The sequence below is a fragment of the Kockovaella imperatae genome (assembly GCF_002102565.1).
Source record: "Kockovaella imperatae strain NRRL Y-17943 chromosome Unknown BD324scaffold_1, whole genome shotgun sequence".
NCBI lineage: Eukaryota > Fungi > Basidiomycota > Tremellomycetes > Tremellales > Cuniculitremaceae > Kockovaella > Kockovaella imperatae.
The window spans coordinates 63,312-81,271 of NW_019028941.1; the positions used below are offsets into that span (position 1 = coordinate 63,312).

The 17,960-nt window shown below is 52.1% G+C and overlaps 6 protein-coding genes across 6 annotated transcripts; 4 read left to right on the top strand and 2 right to left on the bottom strand.

The window, feature by feature from the left end:
* Nucleotides 1–343: 343 nt before the first annotated feature.
* On the top strand, nt 344–4,181 carry BD324DRAFT_2507 (chitin synthase 1). The gene is made up of 4 exons (XM_022012284.1): nt 344–968; nt 1,007–2,376; nt 2,414–3,562; nt 3,602–4,181. Exons 1-4 carry the CDS (start codon nt 518–520, stop codon nt 4,067–4,069), a joined length of 3,438 nt encoding a protein of 1,145 aa, XP_021874149.1. The 5' UTR covers nt 344–517; the 3' UTR covers nt 4,070–4,181.
* On the bottom strand, nt 4,128–6,706 carry BD324DRAFT_610862 (hypothetical protein). Its single transcript, XM_022014225.1, has one exon. It carries the CDS (start codon nt 6,258–6,260, stop codon nt 4,248–4,250), a length of 2,013 nt encoding a protein of 670 aa, XP_021874150.1. The 5' UTR covers nt 6,261–6,706; the 3' UTR covers nt 4,128–4,247.
* Nucleotides 6,707–6,710: 4 nt separating this feature from the next.
* Nucleotides 6,711–11,420, top strand: BD324DRAFT_585536 (P-loop containing nucleoside triphosphate hydrolase protein). The gene is made up of 22 exons (XM_022013737.1): nt 6,711–6,830; nt 6,871–6,906; nt 6,953–7,056; nt 7,093–7,130; nt 7,168–7,279; nt 7,318–7,590; nt 7,628–7,906; nt 7,947–8,099; nt 8,134–8,601; nt 8,638–8,928; nt 8,963–9,412; nt 9,447–9,611; nt 9,648–9,741; nt 9,778–9,893; nt 9,931–10,172; nt 10,210–10,350; nt 10,388–10,525; nt 10,563–10,715; nt 10,754–10,825; nt 10,866–10,943; nt 10,982–11,069; nt 11,120–11,420. The coding sequence occupies exons 1-22, from the start codon at nt 6,803–6,805 to the stop codon at nt 11,246–11,248; spliced, it is 3,648 nt and encodes a 1,215-aa protein (XP_021874151.1). The 5' UTR covers nt 6,711–6,802; the 3' UTR covers nt 11,249–11,420.
* A 227-nt stretch (nt 11,421–11,647) lies between these two features.
* BD324DRAFT_2971 (major facilitator superfamily domain-containing protein) lies at nt 11,648–14,124 on the top strand. Its single transcript, XM_022012413.1, has 11 exons — nt 11,648–11,746; nt 11,794–12,107; nt 12,200–12,456; nt 12,514–12,538; nt 12,602–13,029; nt 13,101–13,375; nt 13,425–13,451; nt 13,511–13,599; nt 13,652–13,672; nt 13,730–13,949; nt 14,010–14,124. Exons 2-11 carry the CDS (start codon nt 12,005–12,007, stop codon nt 14,020–14,022), a joined length of 1,458 nt encoding a protein of 485 aa, XP_021874152.1. The 5' UTR covers nt 11,648–11,746; nt 11,794–12,004; the 3' UTR covers nt 14,023–14,124.
* An 86-nt stretch (nt 14,125–14,210) lies between these two features.
* BD324DRAFT_647404 (hypothetical protein) lies at nt 14,211–15,745 on the bottom strand (the record flags this gene model as incomplete). The annotated part of the gene is made up of 5 exons (XM_022017650.1): nt 14,211–14,337; nt 14,382–14,839; nt 14,905–15,195; nt 15,277–15,447; nt 15,500–15,745. The coding sequence occupies 5 exons, from the start codon at nt 15,743–15,745 to the stop codon at nt 14,211–14,213; spliced, it is 1,293 nt and encodes a 430-aa protein (XP_021874153.1).
* A 196-nt stretch (nt 15,746–15,941) lies between these two features.
* On the top strand, nt 15,942–17,931 carry BD324DRAFT_647405 (hypothetical protein; the record flags this gene model as incomplete). The annotated part of the gene is made up of 3 exons (XM_022017651.1): nt 15,942–16,552; nt 16,609–17,232; nt 17,274–17,931. The coding sequence occupies 3 exons, from the start codon at nt 15,942–15,944 to the stop codon at nt 17,929–17,931; spliced, it is 1,893 nt and encodes a 630-aa protein (XP_021874154.1).
* Between the last annotated feature and the right edge of the window lie 29 nt (nt 17,932–17,960).

Here is a 17,960-nt window from a genome sequence, read left to right on the forward strand (position 1 = left end):
TGGCTCTTTTAGTTTGGCTGGTGTTTGATCTCGATCCCTATCGATAGCTCTGGATCCCCTATCACGACCCATCCAACGGTCCAACAGCGTGTAAAGAGAAGAGCTTGGGACTGGGAAGTCAAGGCTGCAAGCTGACCGGCGTAGAGTAATCTGGCAGTTCACTCTCATCGCGCGCGATTCAAAGGAGCGTGGTCACGGTCACCAGAACCGTCTTATTCCCCTTTGACAGCCCTCCCTATCGTCGACATTCCTTGACTATACTCTACTGGCAAACTACCCTTGCAAGCTATCAGGCTCAGCATCCTCCTTATCATATCCATTGTATTCAGCGCCTGGACCCGTCTATCGAAAGCCATCTGCATCCGACCGCATTCTCTTTGTTCACCAACTTCATCATCCCCTGGATCCGTGCTCACTGACTAGCTTGGAATTTTTGACCCTTCACGCAGCTCTGATGGCACGTCTGGTCACCTCGAATCTTCGTCCCAACTAGATCTATCGACTCGATTCACGCATCATGGGCGGACCACGAGGTGAAGACGTCCCACTCCCCTTCACATCCTCCAGAGCTCTCCCCACCCGACAACCAACCCGTGCTCAGGGATCTTTGAAACGAGGCAAGACCTTGACGAGACCCGAACGACATGTAGTCCCTGCTCCATTGATCGCGCCTCCTATCATAGGTGCCGGAGGTACTTCAAGTGAGCCAGTCACAGGAAGGAAAGCATGGGATTGGTGGGTCATCTGGTCCTATGCGACCACTTGGTGGGCTCCTCCTGCCGTTCTCAAATTGTTTGGCATCAAGGAGAAGCAGAGCAGACAAGCGTGGAGGGAGAAGATCACACTCTGTTGGATCGCTCTATTATTGGGTGCGGTTGTCGGGTTCGCGACGATGGGGCTGCAAAGAGCATTATGTCCTGGAGGTGATAGGACGAATACTATATACCAACGGCTAGGCCGTGACGACAGTACGTGGGACACTTTGGTCTATCGCTCACCTCATTAGTGACCGTTAGTATTGAAGGCTGGGTATTCAACATTTCCAGCTCTTTGACCACACCCGACGTTGATTTCTACAAGATCTCCAAAGCTTTACCTGGGCAAGACGTCACCAACTTGTTCATTCGCAACATGTCCAGCTACCCAGCGTGCAATTCGGATCACCGATTCGCCACGACCCCGCTGTGCGCCTCATCGGCCGATCCCAAAGTCAAGGAGACTGGTACCCTGGAGCCATGTCCCTTGCCCGTCCTTTCTGACGCCACATTCAACTCGCTCAAGATCCAAAACACCAGTCTACAAGAGGGTTATTCATGGGATCAAGTCGCGGCCCTTGAGACGTATCTTGTCGTCGATGGACTGGTCCTCAATATGCAGCCATACCTCTCCGCAAATCCGGCCCCAATCGCCGGCGACGACGTGGACTTTGCTATCCGGCAAGTGATCTACAACCAATCGACTTCGGGCAAGGATATCACTCGCCTGCTTTACAACACCAAGGCAACACAAGATGCAGTCCAGTGCTTACAATCACGATACTTGGCAGGCTACATTGACAAGATTACGCCAGGCTGCTTTGTCGCCGATCTCTTTCTGTATACCTCCTTGATCGTCATTCTCGGTGTCGTCGTTGTCCGATTCATCATGGCCTGCATCTTCAACTGGTTCCTCTCGGCTCGCCTCGTCAAGGCACCCGAGCACCTCTCCCGTGCAGGCATATCGCCCGCCGTGATGCCGGAGGGAGCCAACATGTCGGTTCACAACAAGACCGGAACTGCGCCGTGGGCTTCCGAGCCAAAAACTCGTGCCGATGTCAAGCGTGAACCGATGATGAATTTGGCGAGGATTGGTGCGGAGCTGTTCACCATTTGCATGGTGACGTGTTACTCGGAGGGCGAAGCATCAGTCCGAGGGACTGTCGAATCGATCGCTTCGACAAACTACTCGGATTCTCGAAAGCTCATCTGGATCGTGTGTGATGGCATGATCACAGGAGCTGGGGAGAAGATGAGCACGCCCGATATTTGTGTCAGCATGCTTGACGCTGATCCGCGGTTTGGAAATCCCATGCCGATGGGATACATTGCTGTTGGCAGTGGAGCCAAGCGAGAGAACCGAGCCATGGTCTACGCGGGGCATTACAATTCCAAGAATGGACATCGAACACCCACCATCGTTGTCGTCAAATGCGGAATGCCTGGCGAGGCGAAAGACAAGCCTGGAAACAGAGGCAAGCGAGATTCACAATTGATTGTGATGAATTTTTTGTCCCGAGTAACGTACAACGACCGGATGTCGCCCTTGGATTTCGACCTGTTCAGAAAGATTCAGACTTTGACCGGTGTGACCCCGGACTACTTTGAAACGATTCTGATGGTGAGTGCGAGCCAAGTGCGGTACACTGAACTTTCAGGTCGATGCCGATACTAAAATCTATCCCGACTCCCTCAAGGCTTTCGTCAATTGCCTCCATACGGACAATATGATCATGGGTGTATGTGGGGAGACGCGGATAGCCAACAAGAGACAATCCTGGGTCACGGCGATCCAAGTGTACGAATATTTTATCTCTCATCATCTGGTCAAGGCGTTCGAGTCCGTGTTTGGCGGTGTCACTTGTTTGCCTGGATGTTTCTCCATGTACCGGATTAAAGCTCGAAAGGATGCCGACAATGACTGGGTTCCCATTCTCGTCAAGCCAGAGATCGTCCGCGAGTACTCCCAAAACGTGGTCTCGACTTTGCACCAGAAGAATCTGTTGCTGCTTGGAGAGGATCGTTTCCTCACGACCATCCTTCTTCGCACCTTTCCACGACGCAAGAATATCTTTTTGCCTCAAGCTCGATGCAGGACGATCGCACCAGATACCTTTTCTGTGCTGTTATCACAACGCCGTCGTTGGATCAACTCGACCATTCACAATCTCATGGAACTGGTCCGAGTCCGTGATCTCTGTGGCACTTTTTGCTTCTCAATGCAGTTTGTGGTCTTCATGGACCTGATTGGCACCGTCGTCTTGCCGGTCGCCATTTGCTTAACATTCGCCCTCATCATTCGATCGGCCCTCAGTCCACCTCAAAACTTCCAAGAGGCTATTCCCTTGATGCTTCTCGGGGCTGTCATCGGGCTTCCGGCCATTCTGATCTTGATCACGACCCGGAAAGTCGTCTACATTGCCTGGATGGCAGTCTACCTCGTGGCTCTTCCGGTATGGAATTTCGTCCTCCCGGTGTACGCCTTTTGGCATTTTGATGACTTTTCATGGGGAGAGACAAGACGTGTCGAGGGAGAGATCCGGTCCAAGGCGCACGACGATAAGACTGCCGTGTTTGATGGTACCACTATCCCGTTGAGGCGATGGGAAGATTGGGAGAGATCTCGGTTACGAAAGCTACGACGGGAGGAGAAGAGGCGGCGAGATCTAGAGCGGCAGTATGGCAGTGGATTTCACGGAGACGAACTGGCTCCTGCTCCCAGCCCATGGGCTCGAAGCGAGTATGAGAGTGACGCGAACAGTGTCTTTAGCTCAGAGGAGGATGTGTGGGGGTCAGAGATCGGAGGGGTGAGTGAACCGTCACCGAGCTATTCGCTGACATTGCAGTACAACGAAAACAACCCTGCCTTCCCGCCTCCTCCTATCGCGCTTCCGCCTGTGAGCTTTCAGGACAGCTCAGCGACCCTTGGCCAAGATGAGATGGCTGCAATCCTCGATTCAGGTTTCGACGACGTTCCGCCGCAGATGCCACTCCGGAATGGCTACGCTCCAGCTCTAAACCCCGCACAAGGGTACAATTCGAGATTCTCCCCTCACTCGCGTGGCAGCCCTTTCGGACAGCACTATGAAAAGGGCCAATACAGTTCATTCGATCCTCCTTCTCTCCCTCGCGTTCCTCATTCCGCCTCTAGCATTTCGTCTTCTGTCGATAGTCGGTCAGGAGCTTCAGGACACGCCAAGAAGAGGAGTGGAGGTGCGGGTCCTGATCGCTATGGACCTTTAGGGCCTCTAGCGGATGATGATACAGGTTGGGGCTCACCCCAGGGCGGGTACAAGGGGAGAAGGTATGATTGAAAGGCTTCTCATTTGATATTGTCATTGTGTGCACATGCAGCACTGTATCTGGTCGTGTGTGTGATGTGACGCAGACTTGAGGATTACTCCCTGGGTTCGTGCTCGGGCTTTGGCTCAAAGAGGGCGGGTTAGAACAGGTTTACTTGTGCATTCTTGTCAGTCTAAATAAGTGGCCAGGCTAGGAATAATCTGCACTCTCATTCTCCTCTGAGTCGTACGTTTTACTGTGAATCAGCTGTAAGGCTGTTTGTTGCTGCTCAGGCGTGTAGTTGCTCAAGGCTCTGACGATGTCCGACTGCAGATCTTCATGGCCCCTGCTGTTGATATCCACGGCCGAGCGATCATCCAAAGACCTCAGGTAAGAGGTTGCGACACCTCGAGCTCGGCTGCTCAACGAATTCCAAGTGTTGGTCTTCGCGTTGGGTTGCAGGATTGATGCCACCTCGGCAGCGAGGCACTCTTTCTCCTCCTGAGTCAGATCACAGCCGATCAGGCCCAAACCAGATGGGATATCGTCAACGGGTCGCATGAGCGCCTTTTGCTTTCGAGACAGTCGGTCAGCTGCGATACGCGAGATCAGCTCTGAAGGAGAGAGTTCAAAGTCATCGTCGGTAAAGCCTTGGGACAAGAGGTTCTTGCGCAGCGCAGCGCGTGAGCGAGCGCTCTGGCCTGTATAAGCTTTCCATGACTTCTTAGAAGTGTCTAACGCTTCCTCGAGCTCTTTCATGTGCTGACTCCGTTGTCCATCAATTGCCTCTTGTTTTCGAGCCAATGAATCCTCGTCGTCACTCTCTTCCTCCTCAGCCAGCTCTCGTTTCATCATCTTCAGCTCGAGCAGTCGAGCTCGAGCCGTCATACAAGAATTGGCGTGACTGGGATCGTTGATCAACGTCCAAGTGGTGACGCACTGTTTGATGAGATCGTTGAGAACGTCACCGGCATCTCCCTGGTCACTTTGTATCGTTTTGACCTGATCCTCAAGTTGAGCGAGCGTATCCGTGTAGTCGCTTTGGAGTCTCTGATCAGCTTCAGCGAATGCCTTTGAGCCATACTGGGGAAAGCTACAAAGATCATCGGCATTTCGATGACTGTTTGCGAGCCTGATCGTGAGGGCAGTGGCTTCCGTAGGCGTATCGATGATTCGCTTCACTATTTCTCTCCCGTCTTCACGAGAAAGCCTGGCCCGACCATCAACAGCACCGTTAAGAAGGCCTTGAAACTCGTTCAATTTTCGAGCTGTGTCCCCGATCGACGAAAAGTCGTGAGAGTGCTTTCCAGCCCATTCCGCAGGGGTCTCTGAGCTAGACCCTCGCCGAACATTCGATGCTCCCACTCGCATGGTGTAAGGCTCAGAAAGGGATTCGGATGGATAAACAAGGTCTGCCACTGGTCTTTGTCTTCCATCCTTACCAGTCTCGATAGAGATTACCCACTCTGCCTCAGGATCTCCAGGATCCTTCTCTTCCGAGAAGGTCTCTCCTGCAGCTCGGCGGGTGTAGTACGCCGAACATCGATCAACTGCCATTTTGTGTCCCACAAATTTCCACGCATCCGACCACGCCTCACTTATCACAGAATCAGGATCTTTACCTTGCGCCATTTTGATGCTGCCTCTACATAAAACGTATCGCAATCTCGACTCGACAATGGCAGCTTCTCGATTGATATCGGGCATGAGGTCCTGCGAACTTGCCAAGTCCTCCTGGTTGGAGGACTGATTGTGTAGGCCTTCATATCCCCCTTCCGCGTGATCCTGAATCTTCATCGTCAGCACATCGAGTTGCTCCAAGATGGAACACATCTGAAGGGCCTGTCTCCTCGCGGTGAGGAGCTCGGTTGGAGTTGCTTTTCCCCCTTTGCCAGCTGCGATTGAGACGTCGCCCGCTGTTTTGACTTCGCGGGCTGTGGCCATCGCTCGTTCAATAACTTGAGAGACTTCGTCCCATACGCCCGGAGTCGGGAGCAACGTGTCCGAGTCAGCTGCAGTCTCGTTTGCGCCTCCCAAATCAAGCTCAAGCTCAACATCGAACCTGGCGCCGAAAATCTTCTCTTGCAGCTTCGGATCCCACATATCGAGGGATGCCTCATCGATGCGGGGTCTGATTCCGATTCGGCCTCTGTCTTGATCTGACACTAGGCTCAGATACAGCTTGGGTGGATCCTCTGTGGGCAGAAGATATCGGCGTGGCATGTCTGCTTGGTCAGACCCTGATAATCTTGATGAGAATGGTGAATGAGATTTGGTGATAGAGAAGATTTCAGAGGTGATGATGAGAGGCCATTCAACACCTTGAGTTCTTGCTCACCAATCTTGACAAGTCGCCAGTCAGTGAATTGAAAGGATCAACAATGAAAGGGATTGATGATTCGAGTTTTCTGTAAAGGTCTGGCACCGCAGTGACTGTACTGTCTGAGGTGTCTGATAAAATATGCGTCAAGAGTTCACAGCCATAGACGTCTGCAAGCTCATTTTCTCAAACACTCCCTTGTACAGGTCGCATGTTGCGTGTCTTCTCCGGCGCAGATCAACCTGTAGAGGAGCACAGGTCAGGTTCGACCAGATCATGACGTGGGAGGTCATTGGATGCGACACGTGTATTATCATAACACGCGACTTGATTTCTTGTCAACAGTGACCTTTCACGTCCACCGAAGACACTACAACACTACAGAAAGTTCAGGCGAAGAAGGATTATCTGGAGAAGCCTCCAAAGCCGGGAGCTCGAGAGCAAAATGCGTATCGAGGAGCTGATTCTGGATGGTGAGCTGGCGTGGCCGTCTGAGGTGCTGACCGCTGCCAGGCTTCAAGTCTTACCCTGTTCGAACGACTATCACAGGTACGCAATGTTCAACCTTTGAGAGCTATGCTGATCGTCTCTCAAGGCTTCGACGAGTCTTTCAATGCTATCACAGGTCTAAATGGATCCGGAAAGTCCAACATTCTCGATGCAATATGTTTCGTCCTCGGTATCACCAACATGCAATCGGTAAGCGAGCGGGCTCAAATAACAACTGACTTCCAGGTCCGAGCCAACAACCAGATGGATCTGATCTATAAACGGTGAGTTCAGGCATATGAGCTGTACTGATATTCCTAGTGGGCAAGCTGGGGTGACCAAGGCCTCGGTAACCATTGTGTTCAACAATGAGGACCGCTCAAAATCCCCTGTTGGTTTCGAGAACACACCTCAGATCACTGTGACACGACAAGTGAGTCCGTCAGTGGGAAAGCAGCTGAGGATCGCGAGATTGCCGTCGGGAACGTTTCCAAATACCTGCTTAACGGACACAAATCCACCCTGCAGTCTCTTCAGAACCTCTTCCAATCCGTCCAGCTAAACATCAACAACCCAAACTTTTTGATCATGCAGGGAAAAATCACCAAGGTGCTCAACATGAAGCCGGCGGAGATTCTCGGTATGGTGGAGGAGGCAGCTGGAACAAGAATGTTTGAGGAACGAAAAGATAAGGCGGTCAAGACGATGGCGAAGAAGGATAAAAAGGTGGAGGAGATCGAAGCTGTGGGTTTGAAAGTCATAACGAGTGCTGATCTTGCAGCTCTTGCGAGAAGAGATCGACCCAAAGCTTGAAAAGCTCAGAGCGGAAAAGCGGTCTTACCTTGAATACCAAAAGGCCACCTCCGAACTGGAACGTCTGACGAGACTGGTCAAAGCTTACGAATGGGTGGTCATGGTGGAGAAGACGGAAAAAGCAGAAGCGGCGTTGAAACAGAAGAAACGCGATATAGAAAGTGTGAAAGAGGACGTTGCACGTGGAGGTCGGGAATGCGAAGGCATGGAGCAGGAGGTGGCCGAATTGCAGAAGAGACGGGATCAGGTAGGTCCCGGGGACGTTTATGACGTCTGACCTGTTTCAGGAAGCCAAAGGAGGCAAGATTCAGACTCTCACCGAGGCCGTCAACGCTCTGGATCGCGAACTGGTCAAGACAAAGACTCAGTTGGAGATCATCGAGAGCACCATGAAGGATGATTCGAAGCGGGTCGACACGGCGAAAAAGGCCGTCAAGGATGTGAGACGCGCGTTTGAGCTTGACTGACATTCAGCTCGCCAAATCCATCGACCAGAACCGTGTATCGACGGAGAAGGAGACTGCTGCATTCGCGGATGTCAAGGCAGCTTATGATGCAGGTGTTTCGGAGCTGGCAAAAGCAGAGGAACTATTACAATCCCTCATCACTGGTCTCTCGACTAACGACGGCAACGATGACAACGCCGGAGGCTACATGGGACAGCTCGCCGAAGCGAAAGCCCGATTGTCTGCAGCCGGTACCGAGATGGAGCAAGCCAAGGTCAAGATCACTGCCTCTGAGAAGGAGGTCAAGGAGAAGGAGCCTAAGGCAAAAAAGGCGGAGAAGGAAGGAGAAAGTGTGTTGAAAGAGCTGCGTGATAAGAAGGCGGCTGTGGAGGCGCTGCACAAAAAACTGGCAGGCGGCAGCTGGGACGAAGGGAGAGAGAAGGATCTGCTCGAGCGACAGGCGGATCAGAGTAGCAAATTGGCAGAGCTCATGGAGGTGAGTCAGAGGCAAAGGCTACGCTAATCTGTCAAGCGACGTGATGTTCTCAAGTCTCGACTCGCAGCTATCGACTTTTCGTATTCCGATCCCGAGCCCAATTTTGACCGGTCCCAAGTCAAAGGCTTGGTAGCTACGCTCGTGGAATTAGACGAGGCCAACTTCAAGAGTTCAACGGCGCTGGAGATCTGTGCCGGTGGGAAGCTATATAATGTGGTGGTGCAAGACGAGCGCGTCGGTTCCAAGCTGCTGGAGAGGGGAAAACTGCGTCGACGAGTCACCTTGATCCCTCTTAACAAGATCAATGCGTTCCGCATGTCGGCAGAGGTGCGTGGGAGTTTGCCGACGTTGCTGATGGTAGAAAATTGCCGCTGCAAATCAAGTGGCTCAGGGCAAAGCCAAGGTTGCCCTGGATCTAGTCGGTTACGATGACGAAGTGTCTGCTGCCATGGCGTACGTGTTTGGCGATACTTTCATCTGCGCCGATAAGCAGGCAGCACAAGCTGTGACATTCAATAAGGCGATTGGCGTCAAATCAGTCACGCTGGAAGGTGATGTCTACGACCCATCTGGGACACTGTCCGGAGGGTCCGCGCCAAGCAGTAGTGGACTTTTGGTCAAAGTACAAGAACTTCGGGCTGTTGAAAAGGAGATAGCAGAACGAAAACTCTCGGTCGACCAGATAAAGGCCGAATTGGCCGGCGCGAAGAAGATCATTGACCAATGGCGCAAGGACAAGAAGGACCTGGATCTGCGGTCGCATGAGGTCAGGCTATTGGAAGAGCAAGTCAGCGGAAGTAATGCCACAAAGGTGAGCCAAGCCGAAGACGACATTGACACTTCAGATCATCACCGAAGTCGAGGCAGCCAAGGCTAGGCTTGCAGAACTGAAGGAAGTGATCAACCAAGCCAAGGAGAAACAAAAGGTCGCTACTGCCGATGTCAAGCGGTTGGAGAAGGAGATGGAGGACTTCAAGAACAACAAGGACTCAAAGCTCAATGAAATGAAGGTGGGAACGAGACGGCATCCAACGCTGACCGGGTAGGCGGAGATCGCGAAGAAGAAGAAGGACCTAGGTACGAAGACGGCCCAGATCAAGACTAGGCAGAAGGAGGTCCAGACCGCTGAACTCGAGCTACGTAAGTCCAGTCAAGTGAGCTTGTGCTGAGGAGCAGAACAACTGGAGAGCGACTTGGAATCCGCCAAGAATGAGATCACGGAAGCGGAGGCCGCGCATGAAAAGACCAAGTCCGAACATCAAGCTTTGCAAGGAGCACTCAAAGCGCAGCAGGTGGGCGCGTTGACCATTGTGCACTGGCTGACCACAGAATGACTACAAAACTGCTGAGAACAAGCTCAAAGAGGAACGAGCTGGATTGATTGCGACGGACAACGAGCTCAAGGATCTTGAAAAGGATTTGAAAAAGAAGAAGCAGGAGGTTGTCGATTCAGAATTGAATCTGAAGAAGCTTGAGCACGACCTTGGACTTGCCGCGAAGGAGAAGACCAACTCGGAAAATATCAAGGATGCGTTGGAGAAGCAATTCACCTGGATCCTGGACGAGCACCAGTGAGTGTCGATCAACGTGCCCACGCTCATTCTGCAGGTTCTTTGGCAAGCGCGGGTCACCGTACGACTTTGACGGTGTCAATTTGAACCAGGCTCGTGAACAATGCAGAGAGCTAGAGAGTCAGCAGAAGGGCATGGGACGAAAGGTCAATACAAAGGTCATGAATATGATAGAGGGGTGAGACAAGAGGGTTTGAACGGTGCTGACAGTGTAGTGTGGAGAAGAAAGAGCAGGCCTTGAGAAAGATGATGTCGACGGTCTTGAAAGACAAGGCAAAGATCGAAGCGACCATTGTGGAGCTGGACAGGTACAAGCGGGACGCCCTGAAGAAGACTTGGGAGCTGGTCAATGAGTGAGTTGTGTATAGTGGTCCCGGCTGACGTTCGCAGGGAATTCGGGCAGATTTTTATGGAGCTCTTACCCGGCAATTTTGCCATGTTGCAGCCGCCAGAAGGCCAGGACGTAACTCAGGGTCTAGAGGTCAAGGTCAGATTGGGACAGATCTGGAAGGCCAGTCTGACAGAGCTATCTGGAGGACAAAGGTGGGTTGCAGGTCACCATCGGATGTACTGACTTGGAGATCTCTGATTGCATTATCTCTCATCATGTCCTTCCTCAAGCTCAACCCTGCGCCTTTGTATATTCTCGATGAGTGAGTGGTTCACATAGAATTGATCACTGACACTTTGCAGGATCGACGCTGCTTTAGATCTCTCACATACTCAGCACATTGGTCAACTGTTTAAGAACCGGTTCAAGGGATCTCAATTGTGAGTACCTTGATCGTGATCCATTTGACGCCTCGCAGTTGTGTGGTTTCCCTTAAAGAAGGTCTCTTCAGCAATGCGAACGTGCTGTTCAAAGCCATGTTTCGTGATGGAACAAGTATCGTGCAGGTGAGAGCACAGCGGGAAGGGTGGAAACTCCTTGCTGACCCGACTTACAGCGAACTGAGAGACGGTCGCATTTTGCTCCTGACGGCAACAAGGAGAATAATGGACCATCAGCTGCTGGAAAAGGTCGGAAAGGGGCGCAGGCATCTTCATCTAGTAGAGCACCGTTATCTGTGAGGTAGGTGGGCTCTTGGGGCAAACGACGATTGTTGTATCTTTATAGACCTTGTACGAGCGCATAATAACCTTATCGGGCCAAGCCGAATCTGCGGGCCGAAGGTCCGCGATTCATTAGCGGCGCGTAGATTTTGCTGTTTTTATCTGCGAGCGAGGTCAAGTAAAATCTCGCCACGATGGTGAATGATAACAGCTTCCACTCGTGATAAGGATGGTGACCTGTCTGTTGCGTTTCTGAAGCCCGGGCGGAGAAAGCGGGGGCCGACAATGATGGACTAGCGCGAAAGTTGAACGGTCGACGCCGCGAGATAATGAAAGTTTCTTATCGTTCGTCGGGCGAGGCGTGAGAGCAGAGTAAGCACAATCAATACTCACCCGACTTCTATGTATAGCTCCAATTATGACTCCGATGTGTTGAATGGCGGATGAGAATGAAGCTGGGCTGGTGGGGAGGTTAGCAGAGGACGTCAGCGATAAAAGGGGGAGATGATTGGAATGGACCTGTATCTCACTCGATACTACTGTCCTGTTTCAATCTGACACCTGATAGACTCAAGCACAATGTCGTCTGATGAGCATGTCGCGAGTCCAATGGAGGAGAAGCATGCGAGCGAGATCATTGGCTCCAGACGAGATTCGACGTACAGTGCAGGGAAGAAAGACTCATCTGGCGGCGTGACTGAAGATGTAGTGGCTGTCGAAGCGTGAGTCACCGGAGGGGGCGGGGTGAAAGGTTCAGTCATAGGCCATAGCTCAAATGGATGGGTAGCATGTTCGCGGAGGATGATATCTCCGATGAAGAATACAAGCGTGTCAAGAGGAAGACGGATCTGATCTTGATTCCACTCATGTTCTGGATGTACGGTGAGTTCTCATCGCCTAGTCATCAGTCGACTCAAAGGAAATTCAAAAAAGAAACCCTTACTGACTGACCACATTCGGGGGCCTATACATAGGTATCCAACAATCCGACAAGACTGGTCTAGCGACGATGAACATTTTCGGACTTCAAACGGATACACACATGCACGGAAGGGAATACAGTCTACTCACCGTCATGTTTTACGTCGCATATGCCATCTTTGAATTCCCATTCAACTATCTCATGCAGAGGCTGAACATTGGCAAGACGCTCGCAGTGTTCATGTTTCTCTGGGGGATCGTGGTATTCGTTCAAGCCTTCTTCAAGACGTGGGCAGAGTTCATGGTCTTTGTGAGTGAATCAATCGTTTGAATTTGCTTTCGGGCCTGACAGATTCCATATCTCTAGCGTACGCTCCAGGGTATGCTGGAATGTAAGTCGGAGAGCATGGCAGGGTATTTCATACTCCTTGCTGACCCTTGCGCTCTCCCCTAAGGCACCATCTCACCAGGTTTCAACATCCTCATCGCGAAATGGTATACTAGCCGAGAACATTCCTCTCGTGCCCTCTGCTTCCAATCTGCAAATGCCCTGTGGGGGATTCCTGTCAACTTGACATTTTACGGAGTCGCAAAGTACGAAGAACATCACCCGGGAAGTTTTAGAGCTTGGCGATCCATGTCCTTGTTCCTCGGTACCCAGACGCTGATCGCCTCTGTCCTGGCGTGGTTCTTCCTCGGTACACCGAACGATGTCAGATGGTTGACCAAGAGGGAAAAGGTCGTCGCTCAGGCTAGAGTCTTGCGGAATCACGCGGGGACAGATAAGACAGGGACCAAAGGTTGGAATTGGGATCAAGCTTGGAGCACGTTTGCCGATCCCGTACTGTATTTTCAGTTCTGTATCACCTTTCTGGCCTGCATCGTAAGTGAAGTGAAAACATGACGTATCAGTCGTCCACTTTGGTCCTGACGCCCCCCCCCCCCCCCCAAAAGGTCAATGGCGCCTTGACAACTTTCGGGACACAGATCCAGACGTCATTCGGCTTCTCCCCTTACCAGGTGGTTCTCTATGATAACGTCCGAAACACCATCTCAACCATTTGGTTCCTCATCATTGGCATCTCGTCGACCAGGTACCTCGGTATCAGAATGTACTGGATGATCGTATCAACCGCAGTGGTCTTTATTGCAATGCTCGTGATCGCTTTGCTCCCGATTGAAGATCAGTATCGATGGCCGAAACTTGGCTGTTACTGGTTGACCAATTTGTAAGCTCAACATGATGTACAGGAGAAGAGGCTGATCCCGTTTTCCAAGCCAAGTCATTCCCTCCTTCTCGGCCTGGTGAGAGTCTGACTTCAAGCTAGTGTTCCGAGGACGAGCCGCCGCTGAATCTCCCTCAGGGCGCTCATATCATCCAACACTGCTGGCCGGACCAAGATCTCCGTTCTCAGCGCCATGGTCTTCATCGCGTACTGTACGGGCAACATTGGTGCGTGTGAAAGTTGCCTGAGGAGTTCCAGTCGCTGACGAGTGACGGTTAGCCGGAAGTCAAGTCATGAAGCGTGAGGGTATTTTGATTTGTTTCAATGAGTTTGAGCTGATCTCCGCCGCCACAACAGCTAAAGATGCCCCACACTATGTCCCCGGAGTCATCACGATGAGCACAACAATGGGCGTCAGCTGCCTCGTCATTACCCTTTGGAGATTGTATCTCGTCAGACAGAACAAGAAAAAGGCAGAAATCGTCGCTGCCATGGGATTGACGCCTGAAGAAGCGGAGAGAAGGGGTCAAGAGTTGGGCGCTCAAGACGTTACGGATGTGGATAATCCGTTCTTCCGGTGAGTCCACCAAATGCTGGCTATTCCTTAGCGCAGTACGAGTGCTGATCTCATCGCAAGGTATTCCATGTGACCATGGGCTTTGTTCAGCCAGATTTCTATCGTAGTCGGTGTCGAAGGAATCATAAAACGTTGTGTTTGGCCAGTCGATGCATCCAATTGAGAGCCCGCTGCCACAAGGCCACGTCAGTGGTCGCCACTAGCGACCTCGAGGTCAAACAAAGTCTTGCTCAAGAGAAATGTGCATGAAGACCTCGTCCGCTATGCGGTCACAGGCTTTCGCTCCCCACCCAATGTCCGCCTGACCCAGACCCACGCCTGTCTACCGTAACTGTAGTATATCACGCCAAATAGCGCCCCTCCCAGATGGGCGACATGGTCAAACATCCTATGATATCAGTGAACAGTTGCCGAGATCATTGAACGACTCACTTCCATCCCCTGATGAGACCAATGACATCCAGCATGACCATTCCCCCGACACCCATCCCAATGGGAATCGCGAAGAAGGGGAAGAAGATGAGAGATACTCCTGAGTTAGGATACGCGCAAGCTGTCAATGTCACTGCGGCGTAGATGGCACCACTGGCTCCGAGGGATGGAAGAATAGCTTCGTGTGCTGCTAGAGCCTGAGGCGAAGATATACGAGCGGGGTTAGCGAGGGCACGAAGAAGTCTTGGAAGTCGGAAGAGGTTGGTCCATAGATGTGAGGCGAGCGAGGAAGTGAGACCAGCAGCGAGGAGGAAAGCTAGGAAATGAGGTGTGTAGGTCGATGAGAGGAGTGGCGTGGTGCCTGGTGGAGGAGCCGAGAGGAAAGAGTACGCTGCACCCCCAAAGGAATACAGTGCGAGGCAATTGAAAGCGAGGTGAGGGAGTGTTTGATGAGACAGCTGGAAAATGGCACGGCACGTCAACGGGGTGTTTAATTGGCAGTGAACCACGTCGGGACACTGACTATGCTCGTAAATAACGTGATACTTTCTTGCCATTTCTTCTTGGCACTGGTGGAAAAAACCACGGGTCGATGAAGGAACCAACGGCGCATGAACCCTTCTGTCCGACGACCTCTCCAAGCGAGCGTGATGAACGCCATAGTACCGATAATTTCAAGTGGGACCAGAGTCGCTGGCGGGGTATTTAGCTCTCCTTCGAGAATCATGACACTAGTGCGGAGGATGATCGTTTGGAGAAATTTGGGTAAGAAAGTGATATTGCTAGTAATGGTGTTGATGGTCTGTTGAGCTTCCTATGAATCCCCATTCATCATCAGCAAAGTTGTGCCAATCTTGCGCTGAATCCCTTGGCCCCCCGCCCACCCACCACCCACCTTTGCCTGGTCTAGCCTTTTCGCTCGGAAGATTTCTGAATCCGACGCTCTACCACTCGTACCTCGTCTCCACCATGCACCGTCTCCTAGCCTCCTAGCCCACGTATCAGTCTCGGCATTGGTGTATATTGCCGCTCCAGCGTAGGCTCCGCCACCCAAAACGAGACAGAACTGCACAAAAAGCCGCATCAGCCGTGCTACGAAGTCGTCGAGTGTGACTCACGATGATAGGTCGCCATATCGATAACGATGGACCTGTGCCGTCTGACACTATCCCTGGACTACTGCCTAACGGTATGGCTATCCGCTTCGGAGTGATTTTCCCTAGACGCTCTTGAAATGATCGAGAGGTCGAGAGCTGTCGTCGGGTGCATGGGCCAAAACTTGGAGAAGGCTGTCGAATGGTCTTGAAGCAGATAGCTGGATGGCGCAGAGCCGACAGCCTAGCCCCTATCCCGAGTCCCACCATCTCCGTCGTTCTCTAGACTTTTGACAGTGAGCATCTTCGAGCTGCCGAAGGGGCATTTCGTCTTGAAATGCGCGTCATGCGGAGATCCTTATTCATGTCCGTGTCTCGATGCCGTAACATCAATAACGATCTCCCAATTCTTCGGGTCCCTCCCTCCCTTTCTTTTTGTCAGAGCTCAACATACCATGTCACTGACATGAGCCACTCCAATGTCTACTCCCTGGTCATAGCTATCTACTCGAATAGCTCATCTTCCCTCTCCGATTGGCGATTCGGAGATATCGCAGTCGACTATATCGACTTTACTCGCGAGAAGAGCGTCGATAAACCTCCTCCATTATCTTTGGTATCGCCACCAATGACACCGGCTCGTAAGCGGAATATTATCATCCCCAGTTCAGCATCGTCACCTAGATCCAATGTGAGACCGCCGTCTGGCTCCAAGAACCAAACGTCAGGACCAGCCTCCAACCCTGACGCGCTCTCGCTTCAACCGCTCGTAGCTCATTTCCCAGGTCCAAATCCACTGGGTACTTCGACGGCATCCGGTAAACATGCCATTGGGCGAGGTGTCGTTCATCTGTTTCGACACGCTCCGTCTCAGACGCTCATCGATTCCTTGGATGCTCATCCTGTCGGCGAATCGTCAAGCTCGTCGTCAGCTGGCGAGTGGGATGGCGTTCGAGCTGAAGGAGAGGATGGAAGTCTCGTGGCCATTCTCGCTGTACCTGCCTGGATGAGACCTGCAGACTTTTTAGAGTTCATCGGCGGCTGGGCGACCTGTCTAGAGGGTATGAGGATGTTCAGGTGGGTGGAGGCGGTGGAGTCCTTGGTGAATGGGTGCTGACTCTGTCTGCTGAAAGGGAAGCTACGACCCCCAATCGGTCCATCGTCTTACTCAAGTTTCGTGACCCACTCCAGGCTTCGGATTTTATGGTCATCTTCACTGGCCGACCCTTTTCGACTCTTGATACGAGAGAAACGTGTCATCCTATTCGCATTCATCACCTCCTCTTGCATCATTTCGACTCCACCACGCCCGTACCTGCCTTTCCCCCTTCCGTTTACTCTTCTCGGTCCAGTCGCCTGCTACCAGGTGTCGAAGGCGCATACGAGCTTCCATCCTGTCCGGTGTGCCTCGAGCGACTTGATTCGACCATCACGGGCTTAGTGACATTGCCTTGTGCTCACACGTTCGACTGTGACTGTCTGAGAAAATGGGGAGATTCCCGTTGTCCGGTCTGTCGAGTATCTCATCTCTTATTGGCGACAGTGCCAGCTCAAGACAGGAGTCAGATCACTCGATTGACCAATTGTGCGACGTGTGGAGCGACATCGAACAATTGGATATGCGTCGTCTGTGGCGTCGTGGGGTGTGGGCGATATGATCCGGGGAAAGGACATGCCAGACGGCATTGGGAGGAGAGTGGTCATGTGCTCGCCATGGAGCTAGACACACAGCGAGTGTGGGATTATAAAGGAGACAAGTGAGTCGTTACCGACCTGAGCTGGGGAACTGATAAGACAGCTATGTTCATCGCTTGATCCAATCTCGAAATGACGGCAAGCTTGTCGAACTTCCCTCGGCCTCGTCTCTCGTGACATCCAACATGCCCACATCACCTCGACACACGTCACAACCTTCCCATGATGCTGGTCCCTCATCTGGAGATATGGAGAAAATGTCATCTATCGAATCTATCACGCTCGAGTACTCGTACCTCCTCTCATCCCAATTGGAAGCCATGAGGCAGCATTACGAATCTGTAGCTCGAGACCAAGCGTCCAAGCTGGACAGCCTGCAGGAGATCGAGTCCAGAGCTCTAGCAGCCGAGAAAGCAAAAGACGATGCGATACAAGCCAAAGATAAAGCCGAGAAACGAGCTGAAAAGGCCATGGCACTCAGCAGGACGTTACAGCAAAGTCTATCTGCCGAGAGAGCCATGTCGGACGGTCTGACGACTCGATTGGCAAAACTTCGACAGGACGTCGAAAAGGCTGAAAAGGAACGATCGGATAAGGCGGAACAAGTTGAAACATTGGAAGAGACCGTCAGAGATCTCATGTTTAATCTTGAGGCTGGACTCAAGATTCAAGCCGCGGGTGGAGGTGAGGATTCGGGTCAAGGTGGACAATTGGTCGTGATTCCGGACAAGGGGAAGCGTGGGGGTCCTGCGAGGCGATAACACGTCATTGTGTTACTCTGGACTTCTGG